The following is a 22,921-nucleotide window of genomic DNA, read 5'->3' as shown; positions in this document are numbered from 1 at the left end:
TCAGGCCGACGGCAGGGGGATGATTTTCACATCCCGTCTGGGGTGCTCCGTGTGGAGGGTAACGGGGCAATCGAAGCCTTTCGCACTTCAACGCGAATGCTACCTCGAGGTGTCATCCCTCGCCCGAATCCCAGTCACCATACACTTGGGGCTCTCGACCGGCTCCACCCACCCCTCAGCCCCCCACAATCAGTCCTCAGCTCCACCGCGCCAGCCTTTCTTATTACCGCTTCTTAACTCTTTATTCTTCGGCCTAATGGTCCCCAAAGGTCCTCTGTCTCTTTGGATCACGGGGTAGCTACCGCCACAATGGCCTGGGTGCACTGGGCGCAGGGCTGTCCTGCTCTGGGGGCGCCTCTCACAAAATGCACCGCTTTGAATCGCAGATGACGTCCCCAAACCAAACGGTGGAAACTGCCGTTCTTTGGTCCCGGGAGGGGACGAGCCTCTTAGCTGCCGGCAGGTTGAATTCACTGGGCGGCTCCCTCCCTCCGTCCCCACTACCCACTTCACTATGACTTGTGTGATACTCGCACTGGTTTACTGCCTGCTACACCCACCCCGAACGCCTCTGCGGGTAGGAGCCTCCCTGTCTTGCTTTTCTGAGTACACCCCGCTCCCATTCAGGCCTCCCAACACCACGGACTCGGATCCTCAGAGCAAGGATCTCATTTTACTGCCCAACAGGGCATTTCATTCATTTCGGCCACAGGCCTCTGGCATTACTGGATGCCACGGTGGACTTGGAGAATCCTCGCTCCTTAAGTTCCCGGGCAGTAAACGGCTCCTACGTGGACTTCCTCGCTGCCAGGGGCACCTGCCACTTGAAATGCTAAGCCCCGTGGCCACCGCTCTCCTCACACCCGGCCGCCGGGAGAGGCTCCCACCGCTGCTCTGCGGGAGAGAAGGTGCTGGCAGCGTCTTCAGACCAACCCCGGCTGACCCCGCACTTTGCGGTCACAGGGCTGAGCTCCCGGGGGAGCCGACCGGCCGGGGTCACGGTCGGCCGGCCTGACCCCCGCTACCTGCAGCAGCACACGCCGCACGTCCGCCTCGGTGTGCTCCGCGCTGAGCTGGCCCAGCAGGAGCTCTGCAGACAGCCGCTGGGCCACGAAGCTGGTCACCCGGTTGCCATCATAGCCGTTGAAGACCCCGTACAGGAAGCAGTTGTTCTCACTCCTGACAGAGAAGGGGAGCGGCTTGAGACGGGGGGCTCGCAGAAGAGGGACGCCAGTTCCCAAGCGGAGGGGAGGAGGGAAAGGACTGGGGGAGACCAGAGATACAGCAGCGGTGGCTTCAGATGCCCACCGGGGTTCCCCCACTCTGACCATCATTCCACCCCGGCACGGCCTTCGGTCCAGAAGTGCAAGGGACAGCAGGAGATGCCCCCCCGTGGGTCACAGCTCAGTGGCAAGCCCCATTCGGGACGGGTGCAAACTTGCCTCCGAGGCTCAGGAGGGCACTGCCGACAGCACTCACCTGAACTTGAGCCAGCTGTCCTCCGGTGGGTGGCTCTCGGTGCCCTTGCCATCAGCAGAGTAGCTGCGGTTGGAGGCTGAACCAACCCCAGAGAGGTGGCAGAGCGGCAGGTCGTCTGTCCAGCTTGGCTGCTGCTCCTGAGGACACCAGGGAACCAGAAAGTGTCACCTCCTTCATGAGGACGGACCCCACCTCACCTTCTTTCTCTTCCCCAACAGAAACATAGCAGCCCCAGAGCCCCACAGACAGTTCTGCTTCCTTCCGGAAAACAGTGCTTGGATGAACAAACACCTGCAGAAGGGTTTGCATGTTTTTATGGGTAGTCCACAATGCCGTTCCCCAAGAAACCTGGAAAAAACTAGAGTTCCCAAATTCTAGGCTCAGCAGTGGTTTCTAAGCACGAGCTATGTTACGAAACATGAGTGAGACACACAAAAGAAGCAGTCTCTTGGTAGAAAGCTCTCTGGTGGCTCCCCACCGCTCCCTGCCGTGGCTCTGACTCCAACCCCTTGGGCACCAGTTAAAACTGGAGATTTCCAGGCCCAACCCCCAGAATGTCTGGTCCTGGTGGGGCCCAGGATGCCTACGTCGCAGGCAGCTCCTCCCAGGTGGCCGATTCGGGAGGCCCGACGGCGCTTGAGAAACTGCCTTTACGAGCCAGCTTCAGTCATACGCCATGCCCTTGGCATCTGTCCCCTCGGTCCCTGCTCTGCTCTGGCACCCTCTCGCATCTGCTCCGTGCCACATCCCTCTCTACCAGTACAAGTGCCTGCAGCACCTCACTCTTTTCCCTCTGCAAGAATATACTCCTTATCCTTGTCTAGCAATTCTCCATGTCCTTCAGAACTCTGGCTCAGGAGTCACCACCTCCAGGAAGTCTTCCTTCAGGAAGACCCCCTCCCGCTGCCACTGCTCTGGCTCGGCTGACAGCCCTTCTCATGCACCCCTCCTACACCTGGCTCCCCTACTCCTGCCTGCCTGCATCTGACTGCCTTTCTACCCCTCGGATCTCAAAACAGGCCGTCCAGCTTTAAACCTCACAAACACGCGTGAGCACTTATGCAGAGCTGTCCAGGCCCAGCCCAAACACAGATTCTGAATTTCCGAAATCTCCTAGGAGTGCACTCCGAAGTCCCAGAAACGGCTCTGACACAAGGCCCAGGTATGAGCCATTCTTCTCCCTGAAAGCCTCCCCATACCAGGCCCCTATCTGAGAGCTGTGCCTGGTTCCCGAGAGCCTTCCCAGGACCACCCGGCCTAGAAATGATGGGGAGCGTCGAAGGTCAACTGCAAAGAGGGTTACACTTGGATCGAACGGAATGCTGTACTGAAATATTCAACAGGCACGTATCCTGTGCACAATTTCTTGTAAGGTCGTAGTAAGTCTTCAAAAAAGGATGTGAAAACCACATCAGCAGGCTCTTGCAATCAGATATGCAAATGGCCTGTGGTTAGCTTTTGTGGCAAATTTTATCTTCTGTTTATTTACATACTGACAGTGAGTGCCTTTATGGCTTTTTAAAATTGCTTTGATGCTGCATTTATTCTAGCGGGTTCGTTCTGTCTTGCACCCTGGAGCAGCTTCTGCAGGGTGCAGGAGTTTATTTTTATTTTTAAATTAACATATAGTAAAATGGACTTTTTTTTGGCATGCCGGTCTATGAGTTTTCACACGTGTTTTGTGTGATTGCCGCCACAAGATCTGGGAAGAGCCCCATCATCCCAAAACGTACCCGTGAGTTGCCCCTTCGTAGCCACCCCTCCCCTAACGCCCAACAAGTAGACTTGTGCTCAGTCACTACGTTCGCTGTCTTTTCAAGAATCTCCTAAGTGAAATTATGCAGTACGCGGCTTTTTTTCTTTTTATTGTGATGAAACACACATAATAAAATTCACCATCTTAACCGTTTTTGAATGTACAGTCCGGTGGTACTAAATACATTCGGTGTTGGGCGGCCAGCCCTGCCATCCGTCCCCATAGCTCTTTCCCTCCTTTCGTAAATCTGAAACCCTGTCCCCACTAAACACAAACTCCCCTCACTTCCCCAGCCCCCGATGCCCACCACCACCACACTCTAGGTCTTGTAAGGCATAACCTTTTAAGACCGGTTCCCCTCACTCCGCATGATGCCTTGGAGACCAACCCCCACCCCACCCCCCCCCACCAAGTCACTGTGGGCGGCAAGTCTGTCCCTTCATCGCAGAGAGCCTCCCGTCAGATGGATGCAGAAGCCTGTCCACTCATCCACTGAAGGGCATCTGGGCTGTTTCCAGTTTTCGGGAATTATGAAGAGAGCTGGCATAAACGTTCACGGGCAGGTTTTGGTGTGAACGTTAACATTTCACGTCTCTGGAGTAGGGATGAGACTGCGGTTTCATTTTGTAAGAAGCTGCCAATCTGTTTCCCAAAGCGGTGTACCATCTGCGTTCCCACCGGTAACGGGCGAGAGTTCCAGGTGCTCCACACCCTCGCCCCGCCGGGGTCCTATGAAATGCAGACATTCTGAGAAGTGTGCAGCTGACGCCATCGCGCCTTTGATCTGCGTTTCCCTAACGGCTAATGACGGTCTTGAGCATTTTTTCATGTGCTTATGTGCCATCCACACAGCTCTGGAGAAGAGTCTGTTGTCAGTCTTTTTTTGTTTGTTTTTTAGAGAGAGCAAGTGCTAGTGGGGGGAGGGGCAGAGAGAGAGGGAAAGAGAATCTTGAGCAGGCTCCGTGCCCAGCGCAGGGCCTGCCGTGGGGCTCAGTCCACCATGAGATCGTGACTTGAGCCAAAATCAAGGGAGATGCTGAACCGAATGAGCCACCCAGGTGCCCATGATGCCAATTTTTTAATTGGGTTATTTGTTGAGTTCTGAGAGCCCTTTGTGTTTTTTGGACCAAGTCCTTTGTTGGACATGTGATTTGCAAGTATGTCTTCCCAGTCTGTAGTTTGTCATTTCATTCACTTCCTGGTACCTTTTGCAAAGCAAGAGTTTTTAGTTTTGATGAAGTCCATTTTATCAGCTTTCTCTCTCATGGTGCACACTTCTGGTGTCTTTAAGAATTCTGCCCAGCCCCAGAGACCTTCTAGGTTTTTCTTCAGATAGTTTCACGGTTTTACATTTAGACTTGTGATCCATTTGGGGTTAATCTCTGCATAAACCAGGAAGTTTCGGTGGAAGTTGTTTTGGGTTTTGTTTGGCACATCCAGATAGCCAACTGTTGTAACACTGTTTCTTGAAAAGACTGCCCTGTCTCCATTAAATTACCTCTGCACTTCTTTCAAAAATTAACTGGCCATACTTGTGTGGGTCTGTCTCTGGACTCTAGTCTGTTCCATGGATGCATGTGTCTATCCCTCCACCGACTCCTTGCTCTGGATTACCATACCTTTATAAATCTAGAGTTTAAATCTGTATATAAGTCGATATTATAAAATCTACAACTTCTTTATAATAAAATCGGGTAGCAGGTTGCCTCTAATTTTATTCTTTTTCAAAACTGTTTCAGCGATCCTAGCTCCTTTGCCTCCCACGTAAATTTTAGAATTGGCCGGTCTGTATCCACACGGAAGACTTGCTGGGATTTTGACTGGAATTGTTTATAAATCGATTTAGGACATCTGACATCCTCACCATGCTAAATTTTGCAATCCACCAACATGCTATGTCTTTAAATTTATTTACATCTTCTTTATAGGACATCTACACAATTTCACCACAAGGGCTGAAAAGCCACTTGAAAACAAAAAATGTGACCAAAACCTAGCCATAGAAAAGAAACGGCAAGAGCTGAAATTCTGTTCAGCTCCTGACGACACCAGGCACTCAGCACTTTTAGGTCAAGTGACATACGGGAAGAAAAATTGTCACAGTAACACAAATTGTTTCTAGCTGCAATCGCGACCTGTCTCATTTGAGAGTGATACAAATGTCTCTCTTAATATAAATGTGAAATTAACTAGGTCTTTGGACTCCACATATGACATTATGCAATTATAGTGTATTCAATTAATACCACCATGTATTCAATAAACATCTACTGGGCATTTATACAAGGCTGACATCATTCTAGGCACTGGGGCCACAGTGCAGGACATAATTGAGGGTCCTTGTTTGAAGCCTCCTTTCTAGGGAAAGAGAAACTTCCAACATGTTAATATAATAAATATTATATTACAATACAATATTACAATACAATACATATTATAAAATATTTCAGAGATTCGAGCCACAGAAAAAATAATTAGGGTAAGGGGACAGAGTGTGATGGTGAGGGCTTTTAGATGAAATGGTCAGAAGAGGCCTCTCCAGGGGCCCCTGGGTGGCTCAGTCAGTTGGGCATCTGACTCTTGATTTCGGCTAAGGTCACGATCTCACGGTTCATGAGATCGAGCCCCACATTGGCTCTGCTCTGATAGGGTGGAGCCTGCTTGGGTTTCTCTCTCTCTCTGTCTCTCTCTCTGCCCCTCCCCTGCTCACTCTCTCTCAAAATAAATAAATAAACATTAAAAAAAAAAAAAAAAAGAAGAGGCCTCCCTGAAGAGGTGACCTCTGAGCCAGACCCAAATGATCACGGAGCAGTAGCCCTTTCAGAAAGTGGGAAAGGGGCCTTCCAAGCAGAGGAAATGGCATGTGCAAAGACCCTGAGGTAGCAAAACAAGTGTGTGAGGTTTAAGTAAATGCAAGAAGGCCAGCATAGCCTCTGCAGTGACCAGAGGGGAAAATGGCTTGCTACCGTGTTCAAATATACGCGTGCGCCTATGTGCCTAGGTGGGGACAGGGTAGGGCCTTCCTTCCATGCCACTGAAAAGAGTTCATTGCCAAGGAATTAATTATTTTTCAACGAACTGCTTTGTTGCCAATTATCGCTTAGGTCTTAGGTCTGGTTAGCATGCCTCCACTGTCAGAGACCTCACAAAGGTTGGGCAACTTGGCAAATAAATTTCCCAAAGAATCTTTTTCTAGGGTCTGTCTCCTGCCTGCAACTCAAATGAAACTAAGCAAAAGATTAAGCACAAAAGCATCTCCCCAGTCTGGAGTGTCTCAGGTCCTCCTCCTGAAAAGATGGGTCGAGACCACTATTCAGCACCCTGAAGCGCCACAGCTGTTTCGAAGCATGCAGGAGAAGATGTCCATTCACACTTTTTCGAATCCTATCTGTGATTAAAAATGAGATCAAGACGGGGCGCCTGGGTGGCTCAGTTGGTTGAGCATCAGACTCTGGGTTTCGGTTCAGGTCACGATCTCACGGCTTCCTGGGTTTGAGCCCCGTGTCTGCTTGGGATTCTCTCTCTCACCCTCTCTCTCTGCCCCTCCCCTACTTGCGCTGTCTCTGTCACTCTCAAAATAAATAAATGAACTTAAAAAAAGATAAGATTAAGAGGGACTGAACTTGACCTCTAGTAGGAAATGAACAATACAAATGTGTCGCCCATGATGCAAAAAAGTCATCGATGCTGCAATCACGAGACTCCCTCTGCCATTCCCTAACTCCCATGAGGGTCAGACACAGGCTTCCAGGGACTCGAATCTTTACAACAAATTCATACTTTCCAGCAAAAAGTAACTATTACCCGAGCAACGTATGGGCCCCACTTGACACTGTGAGATACACTCTGACAAACACTAATGAGAGAGGCTCTTACGAGGAAGGAAGGAAATGAACTAGAGTAGGTGACCGAGGAACTCACCACCTGGGTGTTTCAAGGCACAAAAACCACTCACTCGCCCAATGGGCGCCCGTGACACTGCTCTCAGGGGCGGGCTGGTACCGCGCGGGCCGCCGCAGCCACGCTCAGCTCGCACGGAGTAACAAGCTGTCCCAAATCAGAAAGACCCCAGGACGGTGGTCCACCTCCTGACAAGCACCCGGTTCTTCAGACAGGATTGAGGACTAGTGCCCGGACACCTCTATGATGTTAAGTGCTCTTCTTTTAAAAAATGATTTTCATGTTTTTAAATTTTATTTTTGAGAGAGAGAGACAGAGCACGAGCGGGGGGGGGGGGGGCACAGAGAGAGAGGGAGACACAGACTCCGAGGCAGGCTCAGGCTCTGAGCTGTCGGCACAGAGCCCGATGCGGGGCTCGAACTCATAAACCGTGAGATCGTGACCTGAGCCGAAGTCGGACTCTCGACCGACTGAGTCTCCCAGGTGCCCCGAAGAGCTCTTTTTGAAATGTGATTTTCATAATGATGAGCTAGTAATATTTTGGAAATATAGTTGACTCTTGAACAACGCGGGGGCTGGGGCACCAACCTCCTGCGCAGTCAAAAGTCTGTAACTTTTGAGTCCCCCAAAACTTAACTATGAATAGAGGCTACCTTACACTGGAAGCCTTACCAATGACATAAGCAATCAACACATGTTTTATATGTTACATGTATTGTGTACGGACTTCTTACAGTCAAGTAAGCTGGAAAAAAGAAAACACTAAGAAAATCATAAGGAGGGGAGCCTGGGTGGCTCAGTTAGTTAAGCATCTGACTCTTGGTTTCAGCTCAGGTCACAGTCTCACGGTTTGTGAGTTCGAGCCCCGTATCCGGCTGTGCACTGAAAGCAGAGCGCCTGCTTGGGATTTCTCTCTCCCTCTCTCTCTGCCCCTCCCCAGCTTATGCACTCTCTCTCTCAAAATAAATAAATAAACAAACAAACAAACATTAAAAAAATTAAAAAAGAAAAAAGAAAATCATAAGGAAAAGAACATACATTTATTTATAGTACTATGTTTATCGAAGAAAAAATCCGCACGTAGGTAAATCACTGTAGTTCAAACTCATGTCGTTCAAGGACCAACCACATATTATTTCATTAGCTGGCAACTGGTGTTCAGGTCAATGGCTGTGGATTCCAGTGCTATTGTTTATTTAAGGAGAGTCTTTGTCCGTTGATAATAACACTCAAGAAAACAGTACTCAACGGACACTTTCTTAACCTGCCAGTCGGTACTAAAGCCAGCATCTACTGAGTGGGGGAGACACAAGAGGCATTCTCGTTAAGATCGGAAACACGGCGAGGATGCCCACCTCCTCCGGTACCTAACACTGAACTGGAGGCGTCAGCTCACGCAATCAGATAAAAGAGGCAGAGCTTAAGAACCGGAGAAGTACAATTCCCTCTATTTGCAGTTGATAGTATTTGGAAAACCTAAAGAATTCATTTGAAAACTCAACAGAAGTCAGAAGGGTGGCAGGATAGAAAAATCAAGACACAAAACCCAAGAACCTTCATACACATAAAGAAGAGATTGGCATCTAGCCTCCGCGTGAGAATTCCCACTGGCTGTTAACTAAAATAACGGTCTTTTCCCCCTGCGGTTCTATCCAGGCGGTCTCGCCCAACCGCACTCCTATAGAGGATTTTTTTCAACCTAAATTGACTTTAGTGGGATTATATCCTACTGCTCTCATCTCAGCCTTCCAGCTTGTTGACGTAATTTTGAATCTCACCCTTTCACAGATTAACAATCTCACTCAGCTGTCTATCTTGTGCAGCCGAGGCCTTCTACACAGCGTTCTGCGTGATCTCGAAAAACCTGTGACCAGAACAAAAGGAGTGGGAAGCCAACCCGCTTCTTGCAGGAGGGTGTCTGCACCAACACAGGACGGAAGTAACACTTCCCCCAGAGGTCTGCTCTACTTGAAAGGCCAGATGTATTCTGGGGCCCCCAAATGAAGAGGCTACTGACCCCAGAGGTACAGTCGCACAAACAAGCACACACTTTAGAACAAATCGACTATTTATAAACGTGAAACTTGCTGAGCAAAGTCCTCCTTATTTCACACAGGCACTCTTTAAACATAAAGTTCCGGGGCGCCTGGGTGGCGCAGTCGGTTAAGCGTCCGACTTCAGCCAGGTCACGATCTCGCGGTCCGTGAGTTCGAGCCCCGCGTCAGGCTCTGGGCTGATGGCTCAGAGCCTGGAGCCTGTTTCCGATTCTGTGTCTCCCTCTCCCTCTGCCCCTCCCCATTTCATGCTCTGTCTCTCTCTGTCCCAAAAATAAATAAACGTTGAAAAAAAAGAAAATTTAAACATAAAGTTCCTAGCCACCTGAGTTTGGGTCGCTATTAAAAGATTACCCAAAAGTATCTTAAAATGTATCCACAGTGAGTGAGGCAAGGCCTCCCCTTTTCTGTCTTTCCCAGCCCCATCCACCTCCAAAGGCCCTGCTCGAATCCAACGGGAGCCACAGGCCTGTGTTTCCCAAACCTCCACCATCCGCTCACTATCTTCAAGAAATAATCTGCTTCGTAATTTTTCTTTAACCTGCCACATTTTCTTGGGGTGCCTGGGTGGCTCAGTTGGCTAAACGTCTGACTTTGGCTCAGGTCATGATCTCATGGTTGGTGGGTTTGAGCCCCATGTAGGGCTCTGTGCTGATAGCTCCGAGCCTGGAGCCGGCTTCGGATTCTGTCTCCCTCTCTGTGTGCCCCTCCCCTGCTTGTACGCGCACCTCTCTCGCTCTCAAAAACAAATAAATAAGCTTAAAAAATAAAATAAAATAAACTGTCACATTTTCTTTTACTCAAGAGACTTCATTTTGAACACACACTTTTTCACTATTATAAGCAGAAAATGAGTATTACTTGCTGTATCTTGCAGATAATAAAAAATGAAAACAAAACAAGGTTATCAGATTCCAGCTGAACCTACTGCCTGCTATAGACTCTGAGCTGGAGTCCTGTTCTCTCTGTTTAAAAAAAATTTTTTTAACGTTTATTTATTTTTGAGACAGAGACAGAGCATGAACAGGGGAGGGTCAGAGAGAGGGAGACACAGAATCCCAAGCAAGCTACAGGCTCCGAGCTGTCAGCACAGAGCCCGACGCTGGGCTTGAACTCACGGACTGTGAGATCATGACCTGAGCCAAAGCTGGAAGCTTAACCAACTGAGCCACCCAGGCGCCCCCTCTCTGTTTAAAAAAAAAAAAAAAGCAGGGGTAGGATGCCTGGCTAGCTCAGTTGGTGGAACATGTGATTCTTGATCTAGGGGTTGGGAGTTTGAGCCCCATGTTGCATGTAGAGATTACTTAAAAAAAAAAAAAAAAAAGCGGGGGGGGGCACCTGGGTGGCTCAGTTGCTTAAGCGTCCAACTCTTGATTTTGGCTCATGTTGTGATCTCCCAGTTCATGAGTTCGAGCCCTGCGTCGGGCTCTGAACTGGCACGTCATTAGGATTCTTCCTCTCCCTCTCTCTGCCACTCCCCCCTTCGCAGTCTCTTTCAAAATAAATAAACTTTTTTTTTTAAGTGGGGGGAGAAGACTTGCAAGAATCAGGTGCTGGGGCACCTGGGTGGCTCAGTCAGTTAACTGTCCAACTTCGGCTCAGATCATGATCTCACCATTTGTGAGTTCAAGCCCCGCATCAGGCTCTGTGCTGACAGCTCAGAGCCTGGAGCCTGCTTCGGATTCTGCGTCTCCCTCTCTCTCCACCCCCTGTTGCTCGTGCTGTTTCTCTCTCTCTCTCAAAGATAAACACACATTAAAAAAAAAAAAAAAAAAGAGTCAGAAAGGTATTAAGGATATAGCAGGACCAAACCAAGTCTTTCTCCTAACATCATCAGAGTGTGAAAGAGAACAGAAAAGCACATAACTTGTGTGCTACATAACAATGACTTTTATGCCAGCACATACCAAACCTCCTCATTGTATGTGTCCCAGACTCAGGGACAATGCAGCCCAAGGTGCCAGGGTCCCTTCCCTGAGAAATCTATCCTGGTGGCTCACTACACATACTGGTTATTAACCATTTGGCCTTCTGGCAACTCTCATGCTATAGCTGGGTACTGTTGTATTGTTGTTGTTTTTTTAAGTGTATTTATTTAAGTAATCTCTATACCCAACGTGGGGCTTGAATTCACGGCCCTGGGATCAAGAGTCATGTGCTCCACCAACTGAGCCAGGCAGGTGCCCCTGTTTTATTGTGGTTTTTGTTTGTTTGTTTTTGTAACCTGGTATTGTTAATTAGCCACTGATTCCAAGACATATATTTTCTATCTTTTAATCCCTGAAGTTGGTGTGTTTCAAGTTAATTGGCAGCGGGTTTTCTTTCTTAGTGGTATATAAAATAGTGATGGGTCCTTATCATTAATGGTGTCTTAGATCCAATGACCTATGGACCATTTCTCATGTACTTGTGAGCATTCCTTGAGAGGAAGGACCTGCTTGGAATGCAGTCCCCATAGGAACTCAGACATTCCATGACAAGTGGCCAGAGAATTCCAGGAGTTTGTACCCACATAGGAGTATGAGAGTACCTGGTCTTCCCCGATTTCAGCAGTGGCCCCAAAGTCCCTCTGACGCTGCTGTGGCTGGGTGAGTTGCCATCCTGTTGTCCCAGCTCTGCCCACTCCACCGGGGATTAGCCATGCCAAGCATCCAATGCTGACTCCACCCCACTGCCAAGTCTCTTGCTTCCTTCCTCCACACGCCTGAACAATTTTCGGAAAGGCCGCATATTTCCTATTCACACGAACTGCCCCCTTCCCCACCCCCGCACACACTGACGCATACCTTCTCCACACCCACAAATGCCAGGCCTGCCAGCACCGGCGGCAAGGGGCGCCTGGGGAGCCAAGACGGGGGCCCCCCACGCTCACACAGCCTCGTCACAGAGCCGCGTAAAAACGCACCTCGGAGAGCGTGCACCCCTGTAACCCTTTGGTGGGTTACAAGTTAATTTCTCGGAAGAAATCTAACACAAAAGGCAGTAAGAAAGAAGTCTGTTTCAAAAAGCCTACTTTTGACTTGATTGTGTGAGGGAATTCGTATTCTGGCATGAAAACTTTCTACAGTGATTCAGTTGTACAGACCCAGTGAAGGGTGTCACAAACACCTTGTGCACATGTACGGAAGCCGCTTCACATACATATGTTACCGCGCCACATAATAGGCCAGAAAAGTCCCCACAGAGATGCATCTCAAACTCCTGGGCAGCAGAAGTGGATAAAGCACGGTTCCAACTTCAGGCCACAGCTTGAATATCAAATTATGGTATGAAAAGGCCGAGTGTTTTTGTGGTGAAAGCACCCAGATTCCTTGGAGGCAAAAAGGAAGCTCAGAATGAGAGAATAATGCCCCCAGGAAGATGGCTGGGGGGGGGGGGGGGGGCAGCTGTTCTCTCCCAAAAGCTGAAAATACCCGGTGCCTCCTGCCATCTCTCTTTCTGAATGACCCCCTTTTCCTTCCCCATTTCTCTGGGACCAGCTCGACCCCTGCCCACCCCCCCCCCCTTTCAGCAGGCTTTTCATCAAAGGCCCTCTATGTTTTCATCACAAATTTAGTCCTAATACATGCTTAAAGGGGCCGCTAATAATTGTGGGGCAGTTACTGTGTGCAGCAGCAGCTGGGCCACATTCTGACGGCGGAGGGGACGGCTGTGGGTGATGGCCTAACGGATGTTTTTATTTTTTTAAAAAAAAATTTTTTTTTCAACGTTTATTTATTTTTGGGACAGAGAGAGACAGAACATGAACGGGGGAGGGGCAGAGAGAGAGGGAGACACAGAATCGGAAACAGGCTCCAGGCTCTGAGCCGTCAGCCCAGAGCCTGACGCGGGGCTCGAACTCACGGACCGCGAGATCGTGACCTGGCTGAAGTCGGACGCTTAACCGACTGCGCCACCCAGGCGCCCCACGGATGTTTTTATTTTAATGGGTGCGTATTTGTTATGGATGTTAGAGAAAATATTTAGCCAGCACCTGTGACCTCATGGATGTGGTCGCTCGAGTGATGTTTCTAAGTGAAAAAAAAATTAATTTCAAGTCGATTTTCATTTTATGACTAAGTACAGCAAAGCACAGGCAGAAACCACACTCTTGATTCTCCCAGCCCCAAAGGCGCTCCAGGGTCCCCCATCTCGGTGAAGGGCACCGCTGTTGTGCCAAGTGAAATCCTGTAGTCCTTCTTCCCTCTTCTCCCTCTGTCACGCACCCCACATCGGATCCAGCAGCAAATCACACCCACTCGTCCTCCAAAACACAGCCAGAACCTGCTACTTCTCCCCACTCCTCTGCCGTCGCTCCTGCCTGGACGCCCAAGCTTCCACGCTCTCTCCACTCAAACCTGTTTTGACACAGGCTCTTCCTCCAACCACAAACCAGATCGCGTGCTCCTCCTAAACACTGCCAAGTTTCGGGGCGCCTGGGTGGCTCAGTGGGTTAGGCGTCCGACTCTTGATTTTGGTTCAGGTCATGAGCTCCTGGTTCGTTCGTGCAAGCCCCGCGTCCGGCTCTGTGCTGACAGTGCGGAGCCTGCTTGGAATTCTCTCTCTGCCCCTCCCCTACCTGCTCTCTCTCCCTCTCTCAAAACAAAGAAACAAACATCAAAACCAAAAAAAAACACCATCGAGTTTCATAGTACACTTAGAATAGAGCCTAAAGAAGTCCACACCAGGGTCCACAAGGCCCCTTGGCCCTTGGTTACTACCACTCCCCCAACACGCTCTACTCCAGCCACGCTGGCCTCCGTGGTGCTCCCCAAACACACAAGCCTCTGCATCCCTCTTCCCTCAGGCAGGAATACCCCTCCCAAATCCCCTACTGCATCCCATCAAATGGTGGGAGGTCTCATCCAAATAGTCTGTCTAAAATGGCCCCTCTGCCCTTCTATGAAGCACCACCTGACGCTACAGATATTATTATATCGTAATCTGTATTTATTCGTTGTTACGGTCTCCCTTATCAGAACACAGGCTTCACGAGGGAAGTGTCCCCCATACCCACACAGTGCCTGCCACAGAGTAAGAGCTCAGTGACACTTGAGTGTTCAGAACTTAAGGTGGCACTTCATGGCTGGACTGTGACCTACGCTAGGCTAGGGACTGTAACGTGTGAGCTCATTTAATTCTAACAACACTCCTGGGAGTCCCCTCGGCTGGGAACCAAGGTTCAGGGATGTTAAGTGACTTGTCCGAGTCCATTCGAAACCTGTGCTTTTTGTTAGGCCGTGAAGGACCCAAGTTCCTCTGAACACGCCAAGCTACCTTCAAAAGCTCTTCTGTTCAAAAGACCTTTTAAGGGACCACGCTGCCTGGGGACCTCTGCCATCTGGATACCCGTGAGGGTATCCTTGGGTGACAGCTACCCGACCTCGTGTGGTCGCCCTCCCAGCCATCTGCTCAATGACGGTATCTGAGCCGATCTTACCACAGGACAGCGGAGAGCCGGTCAGCGAGCCACACACACTGCCCGGACACTCAGACGCCCTGTGAACAGGGATGTCTTGATCACCATTAGGATGGGAGGGCTCTCGTGTGGACATCACTGCCACCCCCTGGCCTTTCATCACGAGGATATGTGCTCAAAGCTGATCATCCATCTTCCAAAGACTCCGCTACCGGAGCCGGCAAAGCCTGGCTTCTGTCTAACCTGAGTCCCCTGGGCTCCATCACGCCTAGAAGAGGGGGAAGCTGGAAGGCACTCTCCTCAGCAAGCCGAGTCCCTCCAGAGCAGTTACGGCTTCCAACATTCGCCACGGTCCAGCCCAGATGTCTGGAATTTTTACAACAGGGAAATTTATACAGGGGCCCTGCCCTCTGGGAGCTTCCAGAGCAGAGGGCCAGGCCCACTTAACTCAATGACAAGGCTGACCTGCAGAGCGCCGGTAAAAGAAAGGCGCAGCCAAAGGTGTGGAGGGGGAGAGAGAAATCCCCACAGGGGAGCCCTGGGAATTGCTGTCCCAGAAGAGCGGTTTCAAAGCCCATCTACACAAAGCCCGTCCTTAGTATACAGCACTGAAGGTCACCCTTCCCCAATTCTTATGCTTTAAGTCCCTCAAGGGCAGGGCCAACGGCTGCTGTAAGGCCAAGGCCAAGCACTGGACAGGGCTACAAATGCTTTACTATCTTACAAATATTTACTGAATGCCTGGCACCTAGTGGTGGAAAGAGCTGGTGATACTATTCACTGTGGATCACAAGCACAGGAGGCAGGCAAATCCGCAGGGCAAGTACCACAGTTTGCCACATCTGGGGTGGACCCAGGGGACCAGCACCCTACGGTGGCAGGTCCGATTGGGCTCATGATGCCAAGATGTGTATGCATCCATGTACACGTGTCAGGAGGACGCAGGGGCTGTAAGACACCAGCGACAAATCCACGAAGGTCCAGACTGGGGGTAAGGGTGAGTCTCGGGACCATCCTCCCCACTGCCTGCTTTCACCTTACAGTTAAGGAAACCGAGGCATGACCAATTAGAGCCAGGACCAGGACCCAGGCTGCCACTCGAGTCATTCCTCCGGTACCACCTGGAGGTTAACCCCGTTTCTGGAATCAGGCAGTCTGATGTTAACCCTGACTCTGCCACTTACTGGCTGTGTGGCCTTGGACAAACGACCACCGTTTGTCCCCATCTGTGCCTCCGTTTCCTCATCTGTCAAACGGGAATAAGAGTACCCACCTCCCAGGGCTGTGATGAAAATGCAGCTTATAACGTGAAGCAACTGGCGGAAAACCTGGAGGGTGATGAGCGGTACACCACGGGCTGCTGCTGCTGCTGTAACTGTTATTACCGCACGGCTGCTCAGCGCCCGGGGTGGGCTCGCCGGGCCCCGACCATCTCCGCCACCGCGCGCCACGTTCCCTTCCGGCCCCGGGACGCTCCCCACCCTCGACGCGCCCCTGACGCTCGGGGTCGCTGCGATCGCGAATCCCAGCCCCTGACCGCCTGGAGGCAGCGCGCACGCGCGGGCTACGCGGGGCCGCACGCGCCGCCGGCCTCGGGAATGAGGAGGTGGGGGGGGGGGGGAGCCGGCCCCGAGTCGGGGGGGGAGGGCAGCGGCTACACCTCGTCAGGGAGAGGGAGGCTGCCCAGCGGCGGGGAGGGAGCCGCGCCTGCACCCGACGGGCCGCCCCCTGGGGTCCCAACCCCTAGCCCGGAGAGCGGGTCGTTCCTCACACTCTGCAGCAGGCTCCTCCTCTGCGCCGCCATCTTGGAGGGACCCCCGCGGGTGAGCCCGCCTCCCAGCAGAGCAGGCGAGAAGGGCGGCTAGAGCGGCCTGAAGGGGGCATGCTCACAGCGCCACCCCACGGCCAAAGCGGGATGGGGCCGTGAGCTGTCTTCCCCTTTTTCTGTCCTGGGAGGAAAAAAGGGAAGGCCTCCTTCCCTACGTGATTGCGTCTCGCCAATTTTATTTGCGCATTTTCTCCAGGATGCTTTTCAGGTGGGGCTCCTAAGACACCAGATTTGGGTTCTTCATGCACTCATTGGGCGTGGGGTCCGGTGAATTATTCATTCACTCGATAAATATTCGTTGGGTGACCATGCCTGGCCCAATAGAGATAAAGCAGCAAGCAAGACACCCTCAGAAAGCTCACCTTTCAGTTGGGGAGGACATCGTTTGCGTACATAAATTATTTCGAGCCGGGCTAAATGCTAGGAAGAGAAGTTTATGGATGTGGCATAGGAGCGTAGGGCGGGTCAAGCAGAGGGGACAGCTAGCGCACAAGGCAGGAGAAAAGGGAGCATGTGAGTGTGGGTTCAAGGAAGCATGCGTGTCACACAAGGTCTCTCTGTGGCTGGAACAGAGATGGAGGGGGAGTGAGATGAAGGGCCCTGGGGTAGGTTCTGACCTTGCCCAGCCCTGGGCAGGAGTTGGCCTATTCATGCGGAGGACAAAGGAAAGTTGTTGACTTCTGAGCGAGCCACAGACATGATCCCATTGGTAGAAAGATCCCTTTGACTACTGTGTACAAAACAGATGTTATGGGGGTATTGGAGTGAAGACCAATTAAGGGAATGTTGTGCTAGCTCCAGGCAAGAGATGATGGTGGTTTGAGTCAGCTGCCCCTGCCAAGTGGATGGATTTTATTTAGGAGACGAAATTGTCAGGGCTTGATTTGTGGATTGGTTGCGGTTGATGATAGAAAGAGATTTGTCAAAGATTCACCCAGATTTCTGGAAAGAACAGCTAGAAAATCTTGGGGTGGGGGGAGAAGGACTGAATGACCTTGAGTTCAGTTTGGGCATGTTGAGTTTAGGTGCTTTTAAGACCTGCAAGAAAATAAGTCAAATCAGTCCTGAGAACAAGAGGACTAGAGAAGACTGACGAGGTTTTGGGGTGTTGGGTTCAGAGCTGACAGGCAAGAAAGAATTCTGGAAGTCGTCTTTACTGCAAAAAGATGATTTTATTCAAGCACAGGGACAGGACCCGTGGGCAGGAAGAGCTGCATGGGGTCGTGCAAAGTGACTGCTTATGTACTGTGGAGGTGGGGGAGGTAAAGGCAAAAGAAGTTTCTTAAAGGGATTTCCATTTGCTAAAGAGAATTTACAGATTACTGGAGGCCCAGCTCTTGTCAAACTAAAGTTGGTTTTCCCTCTAGCAAAGCATTATCATTAATAGTAGGGAGCTCCTGAAGATTAGGCTATTAATGGCATATTTGTAAACTGATGCAGACTCTTGGCAAACAAATTTAGCCATTTGTTTTCTGTCCTCTCCTTTGTCTTAGGCATCCGGGAATGCCTGAGGAATATCACATATCCCACTTTGGGGGGGAGGGGGCTGGCTTCCTGGTGTAACTTGCCTTATGCTCCCTCATCAAAGACAACAGCAGAGGAGCCCCTAGAGAGGTTGGGAAGCAGAGGCCAGGCCTGGAACCCAGGATGAGGAGCGCATGGGTAACAATGTAACATGCTTTTGAGAGCTCTAGTTAGAAGATTACTGAAGAAAGTCCCTTAGGTTGTGCTCCCCAGACGCCCTTGAAGAGAAACAGAACCCAGATTGAATGTGTTTTCTTTTAGGTTGGGAGAAACTAGGACCTATTTAAATGCTGAAGAAAAGGCTTACCAGAGAAGAGCTGACGATTCAGAAGAAGGGACGGGAGGCAATCTAGGACTGGGATGGTGACATATCATCTTCTACCAACATAGCTCCACGTGGCCCAAGATGACCGTTTGAGCTACAGCGATTTTGTCTGAGGTCAGCCAGCAGGAAGGAAAGAGGAAAGGGAGGAAGATGGCGTTTCTCTTTCTCTCTCTTTCTCCTTCTTTAAAAAAAAAAATTTTTTTTAAATGTTTATTTACTTTTGAAAGAGAGAGAGAGAGAGAGTATGAGTTGGGGAAGGGAAAGAGAGAGAAGGAGACACAGAATCCGAAGCAGGCTCCAGGCTCTGAGCTGTCAGCACAGAGCCTGACGCGGGGCTCGAACCCACCAACCGTGAGATCACGACCCGAGGCAGAGTCGGACGGGCGACTGAGGCCACCCAGGCGCCCCTCTTTCTTCTTTTTTTAAATTGAACATTTACTTACAAGCAGCCTTCCCTTTTAGGCGACTTCCAGAAGTTCCCCGTGAAGCTTCTTTTTTTTTTATTAAATTTTTTTTTTCAATGTTTATTTATTTTTGGGACAGAGAGAGACAGAGCATGAACGGGGGAGGGGCAGAGAGAGAGGGAGACACAGAATCGGAAACAGGCTCCAGGCTCTGAGCCGTCAGCCCAGAGCCTGACGCGGGGCTCGAACTCACGGACCGCGAGATCGTGACCTGGCTGAAGTCGGACGCTTAACCGACTGCGCCACCCAGGCGCCCCTTCCCCGTGACGCTTCTTACATCTCAGTGGCTATACCTACCCCCATGGCCACATGGGCTGAAAGGGAGGTGAGGAAATGCAGGCTTTGGACAGAGCTACAGTTTCTGTTACTAAAGGATAAGACATAGATACCAGGACGTTAGGAACAGTCTGTGCCATAAAGGGAAGTGGGAGGGACCAGGTGGTTTGTCTGTTGAGGTAGAGTCTGGAAAGATTCAGGCATTGGAGCCCAGCCCACTGCATTCTAATCCCTACCCATATCCTGTCACCTGTGTGACCTTGAACAAGCCCACGGGAGCCTTTACGGTATCCTCTGTAAAATGGGAGTGACAGTCTACCTGGCCGAATGACTGCAAGGATTGAATGAGATGGTGGAAGGATCGGACCTGTGGCAGCCGGTTTGTTACATGTTTGTTACACATTTGTTACATGTTTGTTACATTTAAGTTACAATTTCTTTTTTTTCCCTTTTTTTTTCCACAATGAGAAACACACCCTGAGGACCTGCTGTGTGCCAGACACTTGCCCGATGCTTTTTCATAGTATTTCTTTCTCACTCCAACCAGCTATTAACGATCATCCTTACTTTGTCAAACAGGAAACTCCAGTTCAGCAAGTCACCCAACAAATAGATGCTAGGATTTGAATCCAGGTCCTGTGACTCTGTGATGTTGTGATACCATGAGAAATATACATTCGGTCTTCATCCTGGTTCTTGGCTTCCAAATCCTTGGGTGATAGGGGTTCCAGCAGCATCTTTTGTTATGATACTTGGTCTCCTTCCTAGCTTCCACAAGGGTTTTGGAACTTTCTGAGTGATAGAAGTGATGGGAGTATCTTCAGTTATTCACGAAAAGCCCCTTCAGCCATCCTGGAGTTTATGACATGGCTGGTGGCTAGAAGTCCCTAGATAACTTCAGGCAGGGACAGGTTGCCAGAGGGTCCAATCATGGGATTAGAGGGTTGAAACTTTCAGCCACTCTCGCCCCCACTTCTGCTGGGGTGGGGAGTGGGGAGGAGGCTGGGGATTGAGTTAATCACCAACGGCCAACGAGTTCATCAATCATGCCTGTGTAATGGAATCTCCACAAAACCCTAAATAAAGGGGTTTGGAGAGCTTCTGGTGAATGCATCTGCATGCCGGGAGGTTGGTTCACCCCAGCCTCTGTGGGCCCAAGCACTCTCTGGACCCTTCCATATCTCCTCCTATGTACCTATTCATCTGACTGTTCATTTATATTTTTTATAATATCCTTTTTTTTTTTTTTTTTTTTTAAATTTTTTTTTCAACGTTTTTATTTATTTTTGATACAGAGAGAGACAGAGCATGAACGGGGGAGGGGCAGAGAGAGAGGGAGACACAGAATCGGAAACAGGCTCCAGGCTCTGAGCCATCAGCCCAGAGCCCGACGTGGGGCTCGAACTCACGGACCGAGAGATCGTGACCTGGCTGAAGTCGGACGCTCAACCGACTGCGCCACCCAGGCGCCCCTATAATATCCTTTTTTAAAAACATTTGATGTTTATTTATTTTTGAGAGAGAGAGAGGGAGAGAGAGAAAATGGGGGCGGGGCAGAGAGAGAGAGAGACAGAGAGAGACAGAGACAGATCCGAAGCAGGCTCCAGGCTCTGAGCTGTCAGCACAGAGCCCGATGCGGGGCTCGAACTCATGGACCACACAAGATCATGACCCAAGCCGAAGTCAGACGCTTAACCAACTGAGCCCCCCGGGCGCCCCTTTCGTAATATCCTTTTTGATAAATCAGCAAAGTAACAAGTACTTTCCTGAATTCTGTGAGCTGTTAGAGCAAATCATGGAACCTGAGGAGGGGGGGTCACTAGGACCCCCTGATATGTAGTCAGATTGGGCAGAAGTGTGGGTAGCCTGGGGACCCACCACTTAGGACAGGATTCCGAAGTAGGGAGCAGTCTCGTGGGACTCAGCCAGTAACCTGTGGGGTCTGGTAATACTTCTGGTAGTACACACAGACGTTTGTCGTCAGAAGGATTCCGCTCTTGTAGATAAAAGCACCCTGGTGGTAGGCTCCAAGGCCTTTGCTGGCAACCCTCCCAACCCTTCGCAGCTCAGCCCCTGCCAAGTGCTTGGAGGCCCCCGGACGACCACGTGGTCCCTGCGTCCATCTGGCGGCTGCTGTTTCCACATTTGACCACGCGGTGACCTTCTACTCATCATCAAGGCTCCTAGCGAATGAAAGCCCTTCCAAGAAACTGTTTTGTTGTTGATTTTTACAGAGTTTGTTAATGTTGACTTGTTTCTGAGAGAGACAGAGAGAGCAGAAGTGCAGAGAGAAGGAGACACAGAATCCGAAGCAGGCTCCAGGCTCCGAGCTGTCAGCACGGAGCCCGACGTGGGGCTCGAACCCACGAACCGTGAGATCGTGACCTGAGCCGAAGTTGGACGCCCAACTGACCGAGCCACCCAGGCGCCCCTGTTTTTGTTTTTTTAATTCACATCTCAAGAATTACTCTTTCGGTCCATTTCAATCACTTAAAATCATAGTTCTTGTTTGCGGAGACCCCCCCCCCTCCCCCCCCCGCCCACCACCGGGAGACAGGGACTATGCCAGTTCAGCTCTGGGTCTCCTCACAGGCTCCAAAGAAGTTGCTCAGCAAATGTGTGTGACAGCAAATTGGTTGAAGAGTCAGAGATTAATAGATACCTTGGTGCGTGAGGCAGCTGGGGGACAGGCCATCTGTGCCAAGGTCCCCAAGTGATTCAGAGGGGGGAGCCGGGACTATGACTTGGGGCTTCCCTCCCCCCCACCGCCTCTTTCCACACCTGACCGCCTCAGTAATGCACAATGGTGAATCCTCCTTCCCAAATTCCTCCGGCCTGGTTTTCCAGGCAGCAAGAAGGCACTGAGTTCATCATGGCATCGGGAGTAACGAGCACAGTCCATGCTTCCTGTTGGCAGGACCCCGGGCTCCCCAGGGGAGGGCGTGGAGACAGATCTGTGGACAGACCCCCTTCTCCTCTGGGGACGGCGTGCCTGGGAACCCTGTTGCGGTGTAGATCCTGTTTGCCCCATCACACTGGGGTTTGCACTCAATCCAAGACGTGCCAGAGGAACAAACATACCACAGCTACAGCCCTTGAGAACCATTCAGACGGCCAGAGAGAGCTCCAGGCCCTATCACCGAAGCCCAGATGGAAGGGCTGTCTGGCAGGGACCCGGGTCCCAATGCACATGAAGCGCACACGTGGCCCAGGATATCAGATAACCCCGTGCCACTGCATTGTGACCTTTCCAAACCCCAGCCAGCAGAAGACAAAACAGCCATGAAGCACATCGGCCCCCTTCTGGGAGCCGAGAGGGCTGGGCACGGAAGGTCAGAGAGGCCCCTTGTCATAAGGTTTGCTTTCTAGGCCTCCAGCCATCTTCCGGAGGGGCCTGCGGCTTCCATCGAGCCTTTGTGCGGCATCACAGACAGCCCCCGCGGCAAACGCTGGTTGGCAGACAGCAGCTTGGAAAGGTGGCTTTAAGGACACCGAAGAATGTTTTGAAGGTATCATACCACCCTGATGCTCACACCTTCTCCCTTCTGCCCGGGAACCCAGGCAGGTGAACCCCGGCTGCCAAAGGAGAGCACCGGGACCACCTTGCACCGAGCTGTTGGCCTTTCTGGAGTTTTCTTGGCACAAGCATTCTGCCATGTGGCGGTGTGGCCTTTGTGCGGATCATCTTAATGGATGCGTCACAGCCCTTGGACCGGATACACTCTCATTTTCGAATGTTCGCTAGTAAGCCTGTTTCCAGTTGGGGGCTGTTTACAAATAGCTCTGCAACAAACAGTCATTTATGAGTTGAAAAGCCGTTTATTGAATTTCTTGGAGAAGCACAATGAAGTATATGGGGGGTGGGGGGGAGGAGGGGAATGATTTGCTTTATTTTAACAAAGAGAAAAAGGAGAGCT

General features: G+C 50.7%; 1 protein-coding gene and 1 long non-coding RNA gene across 7 annotated transcripts in view; one reads left to right on the top strand and one right to left on the bottom strand.

Moving 5' to 3' along the window:
• The window catches only part of TAB1 (TGF-beta activated kinase 1 (MAP3K7) binding protein 1), a 33,307-nt gene extending 16,825 nt beyond the window's left edge, over nt 1-16,482 (bottom strand). For 3 of the 5 annotated variants that reach the window (XM_045465876.1, XM_045465877.1, XM_045465878.1), the window contains exons 1-3: nt 16,359-16,481; nt 1,480-1,616; nt 1,026-1,179 (exon numbers count right to left, since the gene is read on the bottom strand). In XM_045465876.1, the coding sequence (XP_045321832.1) occupies nt 1,026-1,179; nt 1,480-1,616; nt 16,359-16,391 (324 nt within the window). In that variant the 5' untranslated portion in view covers nt 16,392-16,481. Of the gene's footprint in view, nt 1-1,025; nt 1,180-1,479; nt 1,617-16,358 lie in introns of all 5 variants that reach the window. The other 2 variants (XM_045465875.1, XM_045465879.1) reach the window with 1 other exon arrangement.
• On the top strand, nt 16,448-19,691 carry LOC123591497. Of its 2 annotated transcripts, XR_006709383.1 has the most exons (4): nt 16,448-16,623; nt 18,201-18,378; nt 18,727-18,739; nt 18,979-19,691. It is a non-coding gene; the product is annotated as an uncharacterized LOC123591497 (long non-coding RNA). The 2 variants fall into 2 exon arrangements; XR_006709382.1 differs by lacking the exons at nt 16,448-16,623; nt 18,201-18,378 and having other exon boundaries at nt 18,542-18,739.
• The last annotated feature ends 3,230 nt before the right edge of the window (nt 19,692-22,921 follow it).

This window comes from Leopardus geoffroyi, chromosome B4 (genome assembly GCF_018350155.1).
Source record: "Leopardus geoffroyi isolate Oge1 chromosome B4, O.geoffroyi_Oge1_pat1.0, whole genome shotgun sequence".
In the NCBI taxonomy this organism is placed as follows: domain Eukaryota; kingdom Metazoa; phylum Chordata; class Mammalia; order Carnivora; family Felidae; genus Leopardus; species Leopardus geoffroyi.
The sequence above is the reverse complement of the archived record's forward strand: the minus strand, read 5'-3'. Positions and strand labels throughout refer to the sequence as shown.